This window comes from Talpa europaea (genome assembly GCF_964194135.1).
Source record: "Talpa europaea genome assembly, chromosome: 13".
In the NCBI taxonomy this organism is placed as follows: Eukaryota; Metazoa; Chordata; class Mammalia; order Eulipotyphla; family Talpidae; genus Talpa; species Talpa europaea.
Window position 1 is genome coordinate 27,165,147 of NC_140080.1, and position 15,962 is coordinate 27,181,108.

The 15,962-nt window shown below is 36.9% G+C and overlaps 1 protein-coding gene across 1 annotated transcript in view; it reads left to right on the forward strand.

Annotated features, from left to right (window-relative positions):
• RAD50 (RAD50 double strand break repair protein) overlaps positions 1-15,962 on the forward strand; it is a gene marked incomplete at both ends in the record, with an annotated part of 80,532 nt that overhangs the window by 34,593 nt on the left and 29,977 nt on the right. The window contains 6 exons of the mRNA XM_084252288.1: positions 634-827; positions 1,218-1,424; positions 2,406-2,588; positions 3,324-3,481; positions 6,518-6,693; positions 7,282-7,519. Coding sequence (XP_084108414.1) covers positions 634-827; positions 1,218-1,424; positions 2,406-2,588; positions 3,324-3,481; positions 6,518-6,693; positions 7,282-7,519 — 1,156 coding nt within the window. The remainder of the gene's footprint in view (positions 1-633; positions 828-1,217; positions 1,425-2,405; positions 2,589-3,323; positions 3,482-6,517; positions 6,694-7,281; positions 7,520-15,962) is intronic.

The window sequence follows — 15,962 nt, forward strand, 5'->3', positions numbered from 1 at the left end:
GGAGACACTCCTATAACTAGTTTGTTACAAAGGATACAGCTCAGCTCAGGGCAGGTATGGGAAGAGGCATGGAGCTTCCATGCTTCCTCTGGGTGGTACTCTCTCCCAGAACCACAATGTGTTCCCCATCCTAGAAGCCCTCTGAACCCCTGTTTTTAGGATTTTTGTGGAAGTTCTGTTATGTAGGAATGATTAATTAAATCACTAGCCATTGGTGATTGAACTCAATCTCTAGTCACTTCCCAGAGTTGGGGGGAGGGGCTTGGTATTGAAAGATCCTAATCTATACTCACATGGGTCATTCCTCTGACAACCAGCTGTTAACCTCCAAGAGTCACTTCAATAGAATAAACTCAGCAGTGACTGAAAGGGACTTAACTGTGAATAACAAAAGATGTTTCTCTTACCTCATCACTCAGAAATTCTAAGCATTTAGCAGCTTGTACCAGGAACCAGAGATGAAAACCACATTTGTATTTCTCATATCATATCAGAGTTACTATTGGGGGAAACTGGGCAAAGGATATAAGAGATCTTACTGTATTGCTTTATATAACCATTATATGTATCTGCATTATCTCAATTTTTTAAAAATCTGCTGGAAAAAAGTTACCATGGTTGTGCTTTTTATAGGTCGTCTACAGCTACAAGCAGATCGCCATCAAGAACATATCCAAGCTAGAGATTCATTAATTCAATCTTTGGCAATACAGCTAGAATTGGATGGCTTTGAGCATGGGCCATTTAGTGAAAGACAGATTAAAAATTTTCACAAACTTGTGAAAGAGAGGCAAGAAAAGGAAGCAGAAACTGCCAGCCATCTGATGGTAAATATTGTTATTTACCATTGTAAATAACAGTGGTAATTGTTATAATTTAGGGGTAGACCCCATTTTATTCTTTTGGATTAGTGTTAGAATTGCCATGGTGAAGTAGAAAAAACCTTTATGGAAGCAATATGTAAAATTTATAAGGATAAAACTATGAAGGAAATGCAGACCTACCTTTAAAATTTGATATTTCTTTTTAAAGCTGATTGTAAAGAAAAATCTGTTCAAAGTTAATGCTTATCTCTGGGTGATAGTCATTATATATTTTTTATACTTCTCTGTATTGTCCTCAGTATACATGTGTTACTTTGCAGTGCAGAAACTTTTTCTTAATGAATTACTAAATTAAAAAATTATTACATGTTTGTTCTTTACATATGCATTTAGGATGACTTTGCAGAAAAAGAGACGCTGAAACAAAAACAGATAGATGAAATAAGAGATAAGAAAACTGGACTGGGAAGAATAATTGAGCTAAAATCAGAGATCCTAAGTAAAAAGCAGAATGAACTGAAAAATGTGAAGTCTGAATTACAACAGTTGGAAGGATCTTCAGACAGGATTCTTGAACTGGACCAGGAGCTCACAAAAGCAGTATGATATTATTTTGAATAATAATTTTAAGATATAAGACATTTAGAATCTTGCAATTAAAGTTTTTATCTGTTGTTAATAGTAATAATATGGAATTTCAATTGAAATCTCAACCTTGTCTGTTAATCTTGTATGAAATAAATTCAGCTGCATATCTTGTCATTCAACTATTTGATTCTGGAACCTGATGATTGAAAATTAGAATCATCTATGACAGTTTCTCGTAAGAGTGAGGCATAGAGATGTGTGGTCAAAACAAGGTGATTCCTATGAGTTTGTTGCTTAACAACCGCTTAATGAAGTTTAAAAAGAAACAAGTATTTTCCATTCAGGTTCCATACATTATGTATTTTACATGATAACCATTTCTACTTCACTTTTTCCATGGTAGAAACTTTCTTTAACCCATCTCTTCATGAATTTACAATTTTTCTACCTTGTTTCTAATCTGTCTCCTTCCTTCACAATCTCCAACACCAAAATAAGCACTGTAAAGTTTTGGAAATCTTCCTCTCGATCCCATCTGGATAATTTATCATTTACTTTTATCTCACCATGTAGCATACACTTTCCTCACTTTAGCACTTTATCACAATGTTGCTTTGTTGAGATGGAGGCACCAGTGAGAGATCACATCACTCTGTTGTAGTTTATGTATACCAGGCAATATAATGAGTTACATGGGTACTTGACACATAATTGTTGAAGTCATTAGCTATATGTTTGGATATATTGCAAACTCCGGATTTATCAAATCTCTACCATTATCCCATTAATTATAATTATATAATTCTTTGCCAATAAAGTATAACTTTATTATATTTTCTTTAAAAATCTTAGTTAGGGTTTTTATGTTTTTTCCCCGCATTAGAAAAATGTAAACAATATTTTTGCCATTTTGAGGATTTGGTTTCTAGTATACTGTTGCTTTTTTTAACGCAAAATATATAAACCCATGGATTTGTCTGAATTATTGATAAGGCACGTGAACTAAGCAAGGCTGAGGAAAACAGCAACATCGAAACATTAAAAACAGAAGTAACAAGCCTTCAAAATGAGAAAGCAGATCTAGACAGGGCCCTGCGTAAATTGGACCAGGAGATGGAGCAATTAAACCATCATACGACAACACGTACCCAGATGGAGATGCTGACCAAAGACAAAGTATGGCTTTTCTATTTTTGTTCTAATTATACTTTCTGATATTTAAAATACCGTATCTTAACTTCATAACTGATACACTGTGAAGTGTTTAGTTAGTATTGGCTTTATATTTCAGAGGCTAAATGAAGTTAATACTCTAAAATACTTTGAAGCTTAAAAACTATTTTCCAAGGACAAAGATTTAATAAAACAGGAATATATAGGGCCTCCCTGGTGGCGCAGGCAGTTGAGCGCCTCACTATGAAGCTGTTTGCGGCCTCTGCAGTATGGGTTCGATCCCTAGCTGGCCGGCGAGAATCCCACATGGTGCAGCAGACCTCTCCTGTCTCGCCCACTGCTCCCCTCAGCAGTGTATTTCGTCAATCTGCCTGTTCTGTTCCCCACTCTGTCTCTGGTGAATCCTCTCACCCTCCCACACATCTGGCCTGTACCCCAGCTCTCGTATAAATAAAATAAATCTTTAAAATTAAAAAAATCAAAACTTAAAAAAAAAAAACCAGGAATATAAACACAAGCACCTATATGTGCAATGCTGTTATATGTAATAAAGAAGTTTTCTTGTATGATCAGACTCATTATGTATTAAAAAGGTCATCTTTACTCTGTGAGCTTAAGAAATTTTATGTTTTCTTATATTTTTATAGTACTGTTTTTAAGCTTAGAGCTTTAATCTGGAGTTTTTTGATATAATGTGGAGATAGTGAGCTTTATTCTTTAAGCATTTTTTTTCTATAGGTTGACAAAGATGAACAAATCAGAAAAATAAAGTCTAGACACAGCGATGAATTAACTTCTTTGTTAGGGTATTTTCCCAACAAAAAACAGCTGGAAGACTGGCTTCATAGTAAATCAAAAGAAATTAATCAGACCAGAGACAGACTTGCCAAGTTGAAGTAAGTAATTATAATATTAGGTGGTGATACACTAGAAATCTGTTTCTTGCTTTCACTTTAAATGGTTAAAATGATGTGTTTTCATGAGATGATATATCTTGTTTACTGTGTTTGTGAGACCTGAAACTATAAAACTCTTAGAAGAAAACATAGGGAGAAAGTGTTATTATAGTGAATTGGCAATGATTACTTGAATATGACACAAAAGAACAGGACTACAGCAAAAGAGACAAATGAAACTACATCACACTTCAAAACTTCTACACATTAAAGAAAACTATTCAGGAAAAAGGCAACTCTACAGAATGGGAAAAAATATTTGCAAATGCTATCACTTAATTACTAATCAAAACATTTAAAAAACTGTAACTCAACAACAAAACAAAAACTGATTTAAAAAAATGGCCAAGGGGTTGAATGGATATTTCTCCAAAGCATATATTCAAATAGACAATGAGTATATGAAAAAATGCTAAATATCACTAATCATCATGGAACTGCAAATCAAAACCACAGTGACATACCATATTACAGTGGTTAGAATGACCACTATCAAAAAATAGAAAAAACAAGTGCTGGTGAGAATGCTGAGAAATTGGAGGAATATACACTGTACACTGCTGGTATGATATAAAATAATGTAACTGCTGTAGAAAATTAAATAGTATTACTTTTAATAATTCAGATGATCCAGTAATTCCACTTCTGAGTATCTATTCAAAAGATTGGAAACATGATCTTGAAGAGAGATTTTTTAAATCCATGTTTGTTTTAGGATTTTTCATAATAAGAGGTGTCAGCAACCTAAATATCCATCAGCAGATGAATGGATAAAGAAAATTTGGTGTATAGTGTTATCTATGGAATATTATTCAGCTTTTAAAAAGGGAGAGAATCCTATCATATGCTACAACTTGGATGAACCTTGAGGAAGTTATGCTAAGTGAAATAAACTAGTAACAAAAAGGCAAAGACTGCATGATTCCACTTAAGATATTTAAGTAGCCAAATTCTAGAAACAAAGGAAAATACTAGTTGCCAGTGGGAGGAAGCAGAGACAGGGAAAGGAGAATTGCTGTTAACTGGATATAGGATTTCAATTTTGCAAAACAAAATGGTTTTGTTAGCGATACTTTGCATGACTGTGTACATAGTTAACACTATTATACACTTAAAAATGGCTAAGATGGTAAAGTTTGTGTTTTTACAACAATTAAAAAAAAGTGACCAGTTTATCAAATGTCATCTTGCAAGGTGTTTGGATAAGAGGATTAAAATTCCACAAAGATTTTTACAGAAGATAGTGAATTTGGCTTTGGTTAACTAAGATTGGTGGAGGGGTGTGTGTGTGTGTGTGTGTGTGTGTAAATGTCCGTTAGGGAATAGAATATTGGAGTTTGATGTTTGAAATACTGGCAGTTGTTGCTTTATAAGTGATAATTGGCAATACGGGCCATGTCACCTGAAAGGAGTACGCAAAGAGAAATGAAAGGGTGATAGAGTCCTGGGAAACACCAACTTTAAAGTGTTGGTGGACAACTTAAAGAAACTGGGACTTGCCCAAGGGGGCCAAGGTTGTTCATGATAATCAGTGTTCGGTGGAGGCTAGGATGGTGAAAGCACTGTCTGCATTATGTTTTTTACATATTTTTACTGTGACTTCATGGTACGTATCAAAATGAAATAGGTGTATACTCACACACTTATCTAAAACAAATTTCTAAAAATAGTAGCTGTCCAAACTGCACAGTCTGCTTCAATATATTGTTTTGCTGCGTTTTAAAAAATATACTAAATATAGTACATTGAATTGATTTTATATATATATGTACACACACATATGACTTGCCTAGTAATAACCTGCAAATTGAAAAACCTTGATCTCTGTGGACATGGAGGTTTGCAGGAAAATTTTGAAGGTTGGGGTGGACATAAATTGTGCTAATGATCAAAATCTTTGAAGAATGAGATGTAGTGAATGGTCAGGACATAAGTAGATGATAACAAAAAGTACAAAGGAAGTGTTTTTAGAGGAGGGAAGGGAAGTAATACTGTAAAGAATCCAAAGGGAGTTAGGAGAATAGTCTTCTCTATTCTTTCCCTTCAGTAGATTACACAAGGATATTCATATCTTGCTGAGGTGCTTAACCCAGGATCTAGGCCATGAGTCCCAGAACCATACATAATTTTTCCCTGTGCACATTTTTGTCTGGGGGCAGAGCAGTGACCAGCATTGGTAGGTGAATCAGTGTCCTGGGAGGAGAGTTAAGGGGAAAGTGAATTATTGCCATGATTTCTTAAAACTATGCCCTTGTTGGGGCCTCCCTGGTAGTGCAGGGGGTTAAGCGTCAGCACTATGAAGCTATCCGCAACTATTGCAACATGAGCTCTATTCCCGGCCAGGGAAGAACACGTGGTGCAGCAGACCTCTCATGTCTCACCTGCTGCTCCCCTCAGCAGTGTATTTCAGTCAGTCCACCTGTTCTGCTCCCCGCCTATGTCTCTGGTGAATCCTCTCACCCCCATACCTCTGGCCTGTACCCCAGCTCTTGTATGCATAAATCTTCTTTAAAAAAGCACTTCTTGGGCCTCCCCGGTGGCGCAGCGGTTGAGTGCTGGGTTGCGAAGCTGCCCGCGGCCTCTGCGGCGCTGGTTCGATCCCCTGCCACTCCCCGGCCACCGGAGGAGGGTCCCACAGGCGCGCAGACCTCTCCTGCCGCCCACTGCTCCCCTCAGCCGTGTGCTTCGGTCCTTCTGCCTGTTCTGCTCCCCGCTCTGGCTCTGGTGAATTCTCTCACCCTCCCACACTTCTGACTGTACCCAGTGCATGTACAAACAAAAACAAACAAACAAACAAACAAACAAATAAAACATGCCTCTATAAAATAAATAAATAAATAAATAAAAATAAAAAAGCACTTTTTCACAACATGCCTTTGTTGTATTTATTGGGAAGATTTGTCTTCTAGCTACTAAAACTTTCCAGATTAATTTCTTAGGTTTTAAAATTATAATTCATATTTGTTCTTATTTTAGCAAGGAACTAGCTTCAGCTGAACAAAATAAAAATCATATAAATAATGAGCTGAAAAGAAAAGAAGAGCAATTGTCCAGTTATGAAGACAAGCTATTTGATGTTTGTGGTAGTCAAGATTTTGAAAGTGATTTAGATAGGCTTAAAGAAGAAATTGAAAAATCATCAAAACAGCGAGGTAAATACTACTTTTTATTATTAAGGCACTTAGACACTTTTCAAATTTTTAATCACAGTTAACTATTAAGGATGGAAGATTTTTAAACTTGATTCTGGGTTTTTAACTTAAACATATGCTGTATGATCATTTTGCAGTATATACAAATATTGAATAATGCTGTGTACCTAAAACTAGTGTTATATGTCAATTATACCTCTATAAAAATTAATTTAAAATTCAATCATAGTTCTACAACTTATTTGCTGTGGGACTTTATTGAAATCATTTTATATATGTCAAATACATATCTGAAGAAATGAGAACTCTCAAGGTGTTATGGACATATAAATAAGATTATAGGTATAAAACTCTTTGACTGGCATATAGTGAGGTCTAAAATTTTGTTACACTTTTTGTGTGTTACCAAAAAATAATTTGTGCATATCTGCAAGTATTGTGGTCTTTAGAAAATTTAAATATCAGAGAATTTTTATTTTTTTCATAATGTTATAAAGCATGAAGAATCACCAAATATTTAAAGGATGAAATCATATCAACAAAACTATATCTTTGTTTTCTCACTGGCAATATATATTTTTTAAATAGCCATGCTGGCTGGAGCCACTGCAGTTTACTCCCAGTTTATTACTCAGCTCACGGATGAAGACCAATCATGTTGCCCTGTCTGTCAGAGAGTTTTTCAAACAGAAACAGAGTTACAAGAAGTCATCAATGATTTGCAGTCTAAGCTACGACTTGCTCCAGATAAACTCAAGTCAACAGAATCAGACCTAAAGAAAAAAGAAAAACGACGTGATGAAATGCTGGGACTTGTGCCCATGAGGTAAAAGTAGGGATTGGTCATTACTGTGCTTGGAACAGTGCACTGTAAAAGGTGCCCATCCAGTGTCTGGCATATGGGAGGTACTCAGTAAGCGTGTGTTGAATGAAAAAAAGGGTCAAGTCAGGCTGAGTTACTATGCCTTAATTTGTTATTTTTGTGATAAGATGAAACAGTGGTTTTGTTTAAAGGTAAGTTTGTGTCTTACTAGTCATAGGGCAGATATAATCTACAGTTTTTTGTTAGTGTTTTTTAATTCCTGAGACTACTTGAGGGCATAAATTTTAAGTTTTAGAACTCTTTGCTATTATATATCACTTTCAAAATCCAGCAAATAATTAAGTACTAAAAACTTAATTGTATACTAAGAGGCAGTTTTTCAAACCATTCTTTTATCTTTCCCTCTTTCAAAAAGAATGAATCACGTGTGATTTCTATTGTTTATTTTTCCCTCACTTGTACCAGAAAATCTGATGGTGTTTTAAAAAAAAAAAAATCAGAAAGTATGCATGACCCTCAAGGAACTTGTCTAAGGAGATAAGCTCTCAGAATTACCTTTCACAAAGCTGGGTTTAATGAAATGCTTAATTGGCTCAAACAAATACCTTGGTTAAAAAAAGAGAAATGAGTGGACTACAGAATGAGAATAGAATTTTGAGGACAATGTGGGAGGAGGAATGAAAAGCATTAGGGAAGTTGGTTTGACTCAGTTAAGAGAAGGAAAGGGGACAGGGAAATCAGAAAAGCATTGTAATGGGAAGGACAGTGTGACTTAAGCTGCAATGGAAATGCTTTCTGGAGTTTGAGGGATTATTTGTAGGGATTTAGTCCCACAAATTGGGAACATTGTGTTCAAACCTAGTTACAACTCTCTGACAGACAATGAGGTGCCATCCTAGGGGATTTAACAAAACGTGTTTTAGGAAAATTAATGTTAAAATACTGAATAAAGGTGAGGAAAATTTTGGAGCAGAAAAACCGGGTCTGCATATTGTCCTGGAAAAACAAGGAGGAGATGAGCCTCCCCGGTGGCGCAGCGGTTGAGCGCTGGGTTGCGAAGCTGCCCGAAGCCTCTGCAGCGCCGGTTCGATCCCTGGCTGCTCCCCGGCCACCGGAGGAGGGGTCCCACATGGCGCGCAGACCTCTCCTGCCGCCCGCTGCTCCCTCAGCAGTGTACTTCGGTCCTTCTGCCTGCTCTGCTTCCTGCTCTGGCTCTGGTGAATTCTCTCACCCTCCCGTGCTTCTGACTGTACCCAGTGCTTGTATAAATCAATCAATCAATCTTGAATAAATAAATCTTTAAAAAAAAAAAAGGAGGAGTTTCAGGAAAAGAAGGAAGGTCTAAGATGTGCTTTGGGAATCCAGATTCCTAGGTAGTCCCAATGATCCCTATTTCCTGGTATTCATATGCTTGTATAGTTTTCTCTCATATTGCTCCTGGATTAGTTTGTATAACCAATAAAACATGACAGGAAAAAATGAAAGAGGAGAAATTAACATAGATGGCATGGAAATACAAAAGATGATCTAAGAGCAATTAGATGATCTATGAACAATTAGATGCCAATAAATTTGATGACCTTTAAGAAATGGAAAAATCTCTACAACAATATAGTTTACCAAGACTTATATAGGAAGAAACAGAAGAGCTGAATAAACCTGTCATAATCATGAAAATTGAAACAGTAATAGAAAGTCTCCCCCAAAACAATTGAAACCAGATTATAACAGCACAAGAAAACTACAGACCAAAATCCCTGGTGAGTATTGATGTGAAAATCTTCAACAGAATACTGGCAAATTGAATTCAACAGTATATTAGAAGGTTCAAGTGGGATTTACCCCAGGGGTAAGTAACTGCTTGCACCCAGGGGTGCAAGGGTGGTTTGATATATGTAAACCAGTCTGTGTAATGCATTATATATATCAACAAAAGAAAAGACTAAAAGGTCATATGATAATAGATGCAGACAAAGCATTTGATAAGATTTAGCATCCATTTATTTATGATAAGAATCCTGTAAACAAGATGGGAATAGACCGAACCTACCTCAACATAATATATATGATATGTATCATATAAGCGTACAGCCCATATAATACTTAATGCTGAAAAACTGAAAGTATTCCCTTTATGATCAGGATCAAGGCAAGAATGCCCATTGTTAATCACGTCTGCTTAATTCAATATTAGAGCTTTTAGCCAGAGCAATTCAGACAACAGGAAGAAAAATCTAGGTTGGAAAGAAAAGGTAAAATTAGCATTGTATGTAGACTATATGATACTATATATAGAAAATCCTAAAGATGCCATCAAAAAATTGATAGAAACAATGATGAATTCAGCAAATTGACAGGTCACAAAATCAACATAGAAAAATTGATTGCATTTTTATATACATACTATGAATGAGAAGAAAAAGAAAATAATTCCATTCAGAGTCTAGTCGAAAAGAAGTAACTGCTTAGAAATTAACAGGGGAATGAAGGACTTACCTAGTGAAAAGTACAGGACATCATTAAAGGATATAAATGTTGACATAAGTAGATGGAAAGGGGAGAATCAATATAGTCAAAATGACTATCCTACCAAAAGTGATAAATCTTACACAATCCCTATTAAAACACCAACAATATACTTAAAAGAAATTGAACCCCCCCAAAAAATCAAAATTTTATTGACCCCTAAAAAGCCTTGAGTGGCAAAGTCTATCTTGAGGGAAAAAAGAGAAATGGCATCAAATTTCTTGACTTTATACTATAAAGCAATCACACCTATATATGGTATTGGGTTAAAAGACATCTGGATCAGTAGAACAGAATCAAAAGCCCAGAAATAAGTCCATATATACCTCAAGTCTTACTTCATGGAGAAGGAGCTGCAATCATACAAGGGGAGAAAGGAGTCTCTTAAACAAATGGTCATGGGGTAAAAGAATGATTATTCTTGTGGGCCTCCATGGTGGCGCAGGCGGTTGAGCGCAGCCATGTGAAGCTGTCCGCAGCCTCTGCAGTGCCGGTTCAATCCCTGCTGGCCATGGAGCAACCCACATGGCGTAGCAGACCTCTCCTTTCTCACCCCCTGCTCCCCTCAGCAGTGTATTTCAGTCAGTCTGCCTGTTCTGTTCCCCGCTTTGTCTCTGGTGAATCCTCTCACCCTCCCGCACATTTGGCCTGTACCCCAGTTCTTGTATAAATAAATCTTTAAAAAAAAAGATTCTTGAATAATCACTAAAATTAATTCATAGTGAATTAAGGAGTTATTTATAAGATCTTCAACAATAAAACCTATAGGAAAAACAATGGTAGTATATTTTATAACATCAAATGATAAAGATGTTTTTGGAGTTTTGTCCCCTACAGCAAGGGAAATAAAAGCAAAAAAATAAAAGTTGGAATTACCTCAAATTAAAAAGCCTTTACAAAGCAAAAGGAAATGTAAGTAGACTAGATATCCTACTGAGAAAATATCTATGCATTGTACAACCAACAACAGGGTAATATCCAAGATGCACAAAGAAACTACCCAATTTAACAGCAACAAAAAACCCAGTTACTATTGGACAGCAGATAAGAACCAAAACTGGATCACCAAAATGGATTACTAGAAGGCCTATATATATGGGGAAATGTTCCTCACCCTCTTAATAAGAGAGATATAGGTCAAAATTAACACCTCATACCCGTGTGAATGGCACGTGTTAAACAGACCCCCAACCTGACTGGAGAGGGTGCCAGGAAAGAAGGATCCTATTACACTGTTGGTGAGAGTATAAGGTGGTATAGTCATTTGGGGACGTAGTCTGGATTTACTTTTAAAATAACATAGCAATCCCAATTTTTGGCATCTGTCTGAAGAACTTGATACCATCAACTCAAAAAATTATTTGCTCTACAGTGTTTATTTTTGTTACAGCATTATTTACAATATGTAAGACATGAAAACCAGCTAAGTGCCAAGTGATAGAGGACTGGATCAAGAAGATGTGGTATATCCTTACAATGAAAAATTATTCAGTCTTAAGAAAAATGAAATGTTGCCATATGCGGCAAAATTGACGGAGTTAATGATAAAGATATTGGACATTTACTTAGAACAGGTGATTAACAAAGCAAAATACTTATAAAAACTAGTAGACATTATTAAATGAAGGGAAGGAGGGAATGGAGAGGGAGAAAGGGATACAAAGGAGGATGATAGGAAAAATAACTAAAATACAAAAAAAAAAAAAACAGAAAAGATAGAAGTGATAGCATGTCCCTTCAGGATTAGATTATATAAAGCTCTACGGCTTCCTGCTCTTTTTTTTTTTTTTTTTAAGATTTATTTGTTTGTTTGTTTATACAAGCACTGGGTACAGTCAGAATCGCGGGAGGGTGAGAGAATTCACTAGAGCCAGAGCAGGGAGCAGAACAGACAGATGGACAAAATACACTGCTGAGGGGAGCAGCAGGCACGGCAGGTGAGGTCTGCGTGCCATGTGAGACCCTCGCCTATGGCCAGGGATTGAGCCAGCGCTGCAGAGGCTGCGGGCAGCTTCGCAGCCCAGCGCTCAACCGCTGCGTCACCAGGGGAGGCCCAGCTTCCTGCTTTTTCTACCTCTCTCTTGGATCTGGTGGAAAGCCAGCTGCCATGTTGTAAATGACCCTGTGAGGACTCAACTTGTTAAGGACCCTTCCTTTGAGTAACCATGTGAATGAGAAGACCATTTGAAAGCAGATTCTCCCACTAATCAAACCTTGAGATGACCAGGCCCTGGTTGATAGCTTGACTACAACTTCAGTGAAACATGCTGAGACCGAAGTACCCATATAGCTACTCTTGGTCCTTGAAATACTTGCTGTGGAGCTGCTACATTACGGAATATTTTGTTAAGTAGTAGATAACTAACATAGAAAGGATGAAGAGATTATTGGGGGCTACAGAGAGATTGTGATAAGGAGATAGAAGTAATTGTTTGAGAATGAAAAGGATTAAAGTAGTATCTTGAGAAGAAAAAGATCAAATAAAAGAATTTAAGTTAATACAAAGTGCAAGTAAAGGAAACGTGAGTTTTCTTGGCCATACTGAGATATTGTAAAGAACAAATCACAGCTTCCCTGCTTGGGATAATAATTCTCTCAGAGTATTCATTATTTTATCTCCTTAGTTCCTTGCTTATTATTAACTTTAATAACTGTTGGCTGAACGAATAAGAGTTGTATTATCTGACCCAGTTATTTGTTGGTGCTTTATAATGACTGATTGTTCATGGTTCTGTGGGATAATTGGCTACAGTCATTTAAGAGCTCTCTACTTTAGACTGCATGGTCAGTGTGACTGACCCGCAGGGCTGATTGTGATGCTGACTTTTGGCTGGGAGTTCAACTGCAACTGTCAAACAGAATGCCCCCACATGACCTCCATTTGAGCCTTGGACTCTTTTTTTTTTTTTAAGTAGGTCATGCTAGTTTTTAATTTTATACTTGCATAAATGACAATATAGAGAGGCACAATACCTAAAGTTCCAACTTCATAGAGTCCCAAGTTCATAAGTACTATGCTTCATGGTGTCTCTTAAGATTGTCATTGTATATTTTTTTAACATTTTTATTTTTTATTTGTATCTTTTACATCATTGTTCATTTTTGTATAATGTATGCTTGTATGCTTTCTCCTTTTAGGTGTATTCCCCATAAAATTCCCACCATCATTTCACCCATGAACCATCACCATAGTCTCTTGTGCTCTTCTTTCCCCTGTTTTGATCCCTTTTCTTTCCCCTTTCTCGCAGAATGTCTCGGGTTTATAGTTGCCTGCTAATTTTTTCCCCCCGGTCCCTTATTTGGTTTGCCTGTATTCCTCCTATAAGTGAGACAATCTGATATTTTTCTTTTTCTTTCTGGTTTATTTCACTGAGCGTAATCCCTTCAAGCTCCAACCATGTTACTGCAAATGGTATGAGTTTATTTTTTTGATTGCTGAATAGTATTCCATTGTGTATATATACCACGTCTTGATCCAGTCATCTGTTTTTGAGCATTTGGATGGTTTCCATATCTTACCTATTGTCAATAGAGCTGCAGTAAACATAGGGGTGCGTATCTTTTGAATTAATGTTTTTGTGTCCTTTGGGTATATCCCTAGGAGTGGAATTGCTGGGTCATATGGTAGCTCCATTTTTAGTAGTCTGAGGAACCTCCACACAGCTTTCCATAGTGGCTGGACCAGTTTGCATTCCCACCAGCAGTGTAGGAGTTCCTTTTTCTCCATATCCTTGCCAACATTTGCTGTTGCCTGTTTTTTTAATGTGTGTCATTCTCACTGGTATAAGGTGGTCTCTCATTGTGGTTTTGATTTGCATTTCCCTGATTATAAGTAATATTGAACATTTTTTAATATACCATTTGCATTTCCTCTTTGGAGAAGTGTCTGGTAGCTCTTCTGCCCCTTTGACTGGATTGTTTACTTTGTTTTTGTTGAGTTGTATGAGCCCTTTGTAGATTTTTGTGATCAGTCCTTATAAGTTGTGTGCAAAAATTTTTTCCCAATCAGTAGGGTGTCTCTTTGTTTTGCTTAGTGTTGAGCCTTGGACTTTTGACAGCATAGTTGCCAGGTTACCAAAAGAAGTAACTCAAGAGCAAGTGTTCCAGTAGACTTGAAGTAGGAGCTACAAGTCATTTTATTTTATTTTTTAAGATTTATCTTTTTTATTTATGCACACAAGAGCAGGGATATAGGCCAGAGGTACGGGGATGAGGGGGTCGGTGAGAGGATTCACCAGAGAGAGTGGGGAGCAGAACAGGCAGATCCACTGAAATACACTGCTGAGGGGAGCAGTGGGCGAGACAGGAGAGGTCTGCTGTGCCATATGGGTAGCTCCCTGGCTAGGGATTGAATTCGTGCTGCAGTGGCTGCCAATAGCTTGATAGTACTGAGACTTAACCCCTTATTCCACCAGAGGCCCCAGGAGCTACAAGTCTCTTAAGGCCTGACCCCAGAAACTGACACAGTGGTACTTCTACTGTTTTCTACTGGTCATGCTTGTATCCAAGCCTGCAAAGATTCAAGGAGAGGGTATAGACTGCACTCTTGATAGGAGCAGCATCAGTATTTGGAAGGACTGCCAAGTGACAAGAAACGTTGCGATAAAACCATTTCTTGAAAGCACCAACTCATGAAAGCCGGAGGAGTATGCTGAACTCTAGTTTGTTTACTAGAATCCAGCAGTTCCTGCAGAAGAAAAGGTTTATAACAAACGAAAAGTCCTCTTTTTCATAGTGGGAAATAACATTATAAAACATTACATATTTTTTTAAGTGCAAATCTGAGGAGTTTTTTAAAGTGGAAAAGCAATGACATAGGCGTGTAGTCATGCTAATTTTTAATTGTAGGTCTGTTGGGTGTTACTTAACTTATATGGGCCTGGTAAAGCAAGGGGGTTGATTTAGATGATCATTAAGCTTCCTTCCAGCTCTGATTGTAATAAAAGTCTCTGTTGTCATACGTCCCCTGGTGTCACAGTAGAGACATAGAGGACTGTGCATGACAGTTGCTCAGTTGGAGGCTTATTACTGGTGAAAATGGTTAAGGCAACAAGAAAGATTATAGTTATCAGTGTACCATTTATGTTTCTACCTTTAAAATGTAGTGCTAACACGATGCTATCCCTGTTATGAGAGCTGTCTGTTCACTGAGCAGACGTTTAAGTCTGTGAAATATGCATTCTGGTGGGACACTGGCAATGTAGCACTCAACAAAATAGGCAAAATCTATGTATTTAAGAACATGGGGAGAAAGATCAATAAACAAATACTGTGTCAGGTGATGATCAGTGCCATAGAGAAAAATAGAGTAGGCTACAGGAATGGAGAGTAGTTGAAGGGAGGGGTTATTAATGAAGATGGCTTTTGAGGGGTGTCCTGAGGGAAATTAGGGAGCCAGTCAGTACAAAATCCCTGAGTCATGTGTGCCAAAGGAAAAGTAGTTGTGTTGCTTGTGCTCTTTGTGGAAAATTGCATTTTCATTTAAAGACCCAAACTCACCAGCATATGATATATAAGACCAACATCATGAATGAATTTCAGCTGAAAATACATGTTTCTTATTTTGCTTAGTACTACCTCAGATTTCTTTATTATAACACCTAGTTGAAATAAAAGGTTAATATTTCTGCCCATTTCTCAAAGATTTTTTTTACCACCTTTTTATATACAACACCCTTGTAAAGGAAAAAGAATAATGTCATAAAAACAGGTGACATGAGTTTCTGAAAATTTAAAAAACAAAGCTAAGAACCCTGATAGATCTCAGTAGTCCAGTCTCCTGTGAAATTACTTTTTTTGTAACAGTCTAGCACTTTAGGGAATAATCAAAAAAGAAGAACCATATCATTAAAGGTTTTTTGTATGAGTGTGAAATGTGAAAACCAGGTTAAAATGGAATGGAAGCTGATCGTTCTCCACA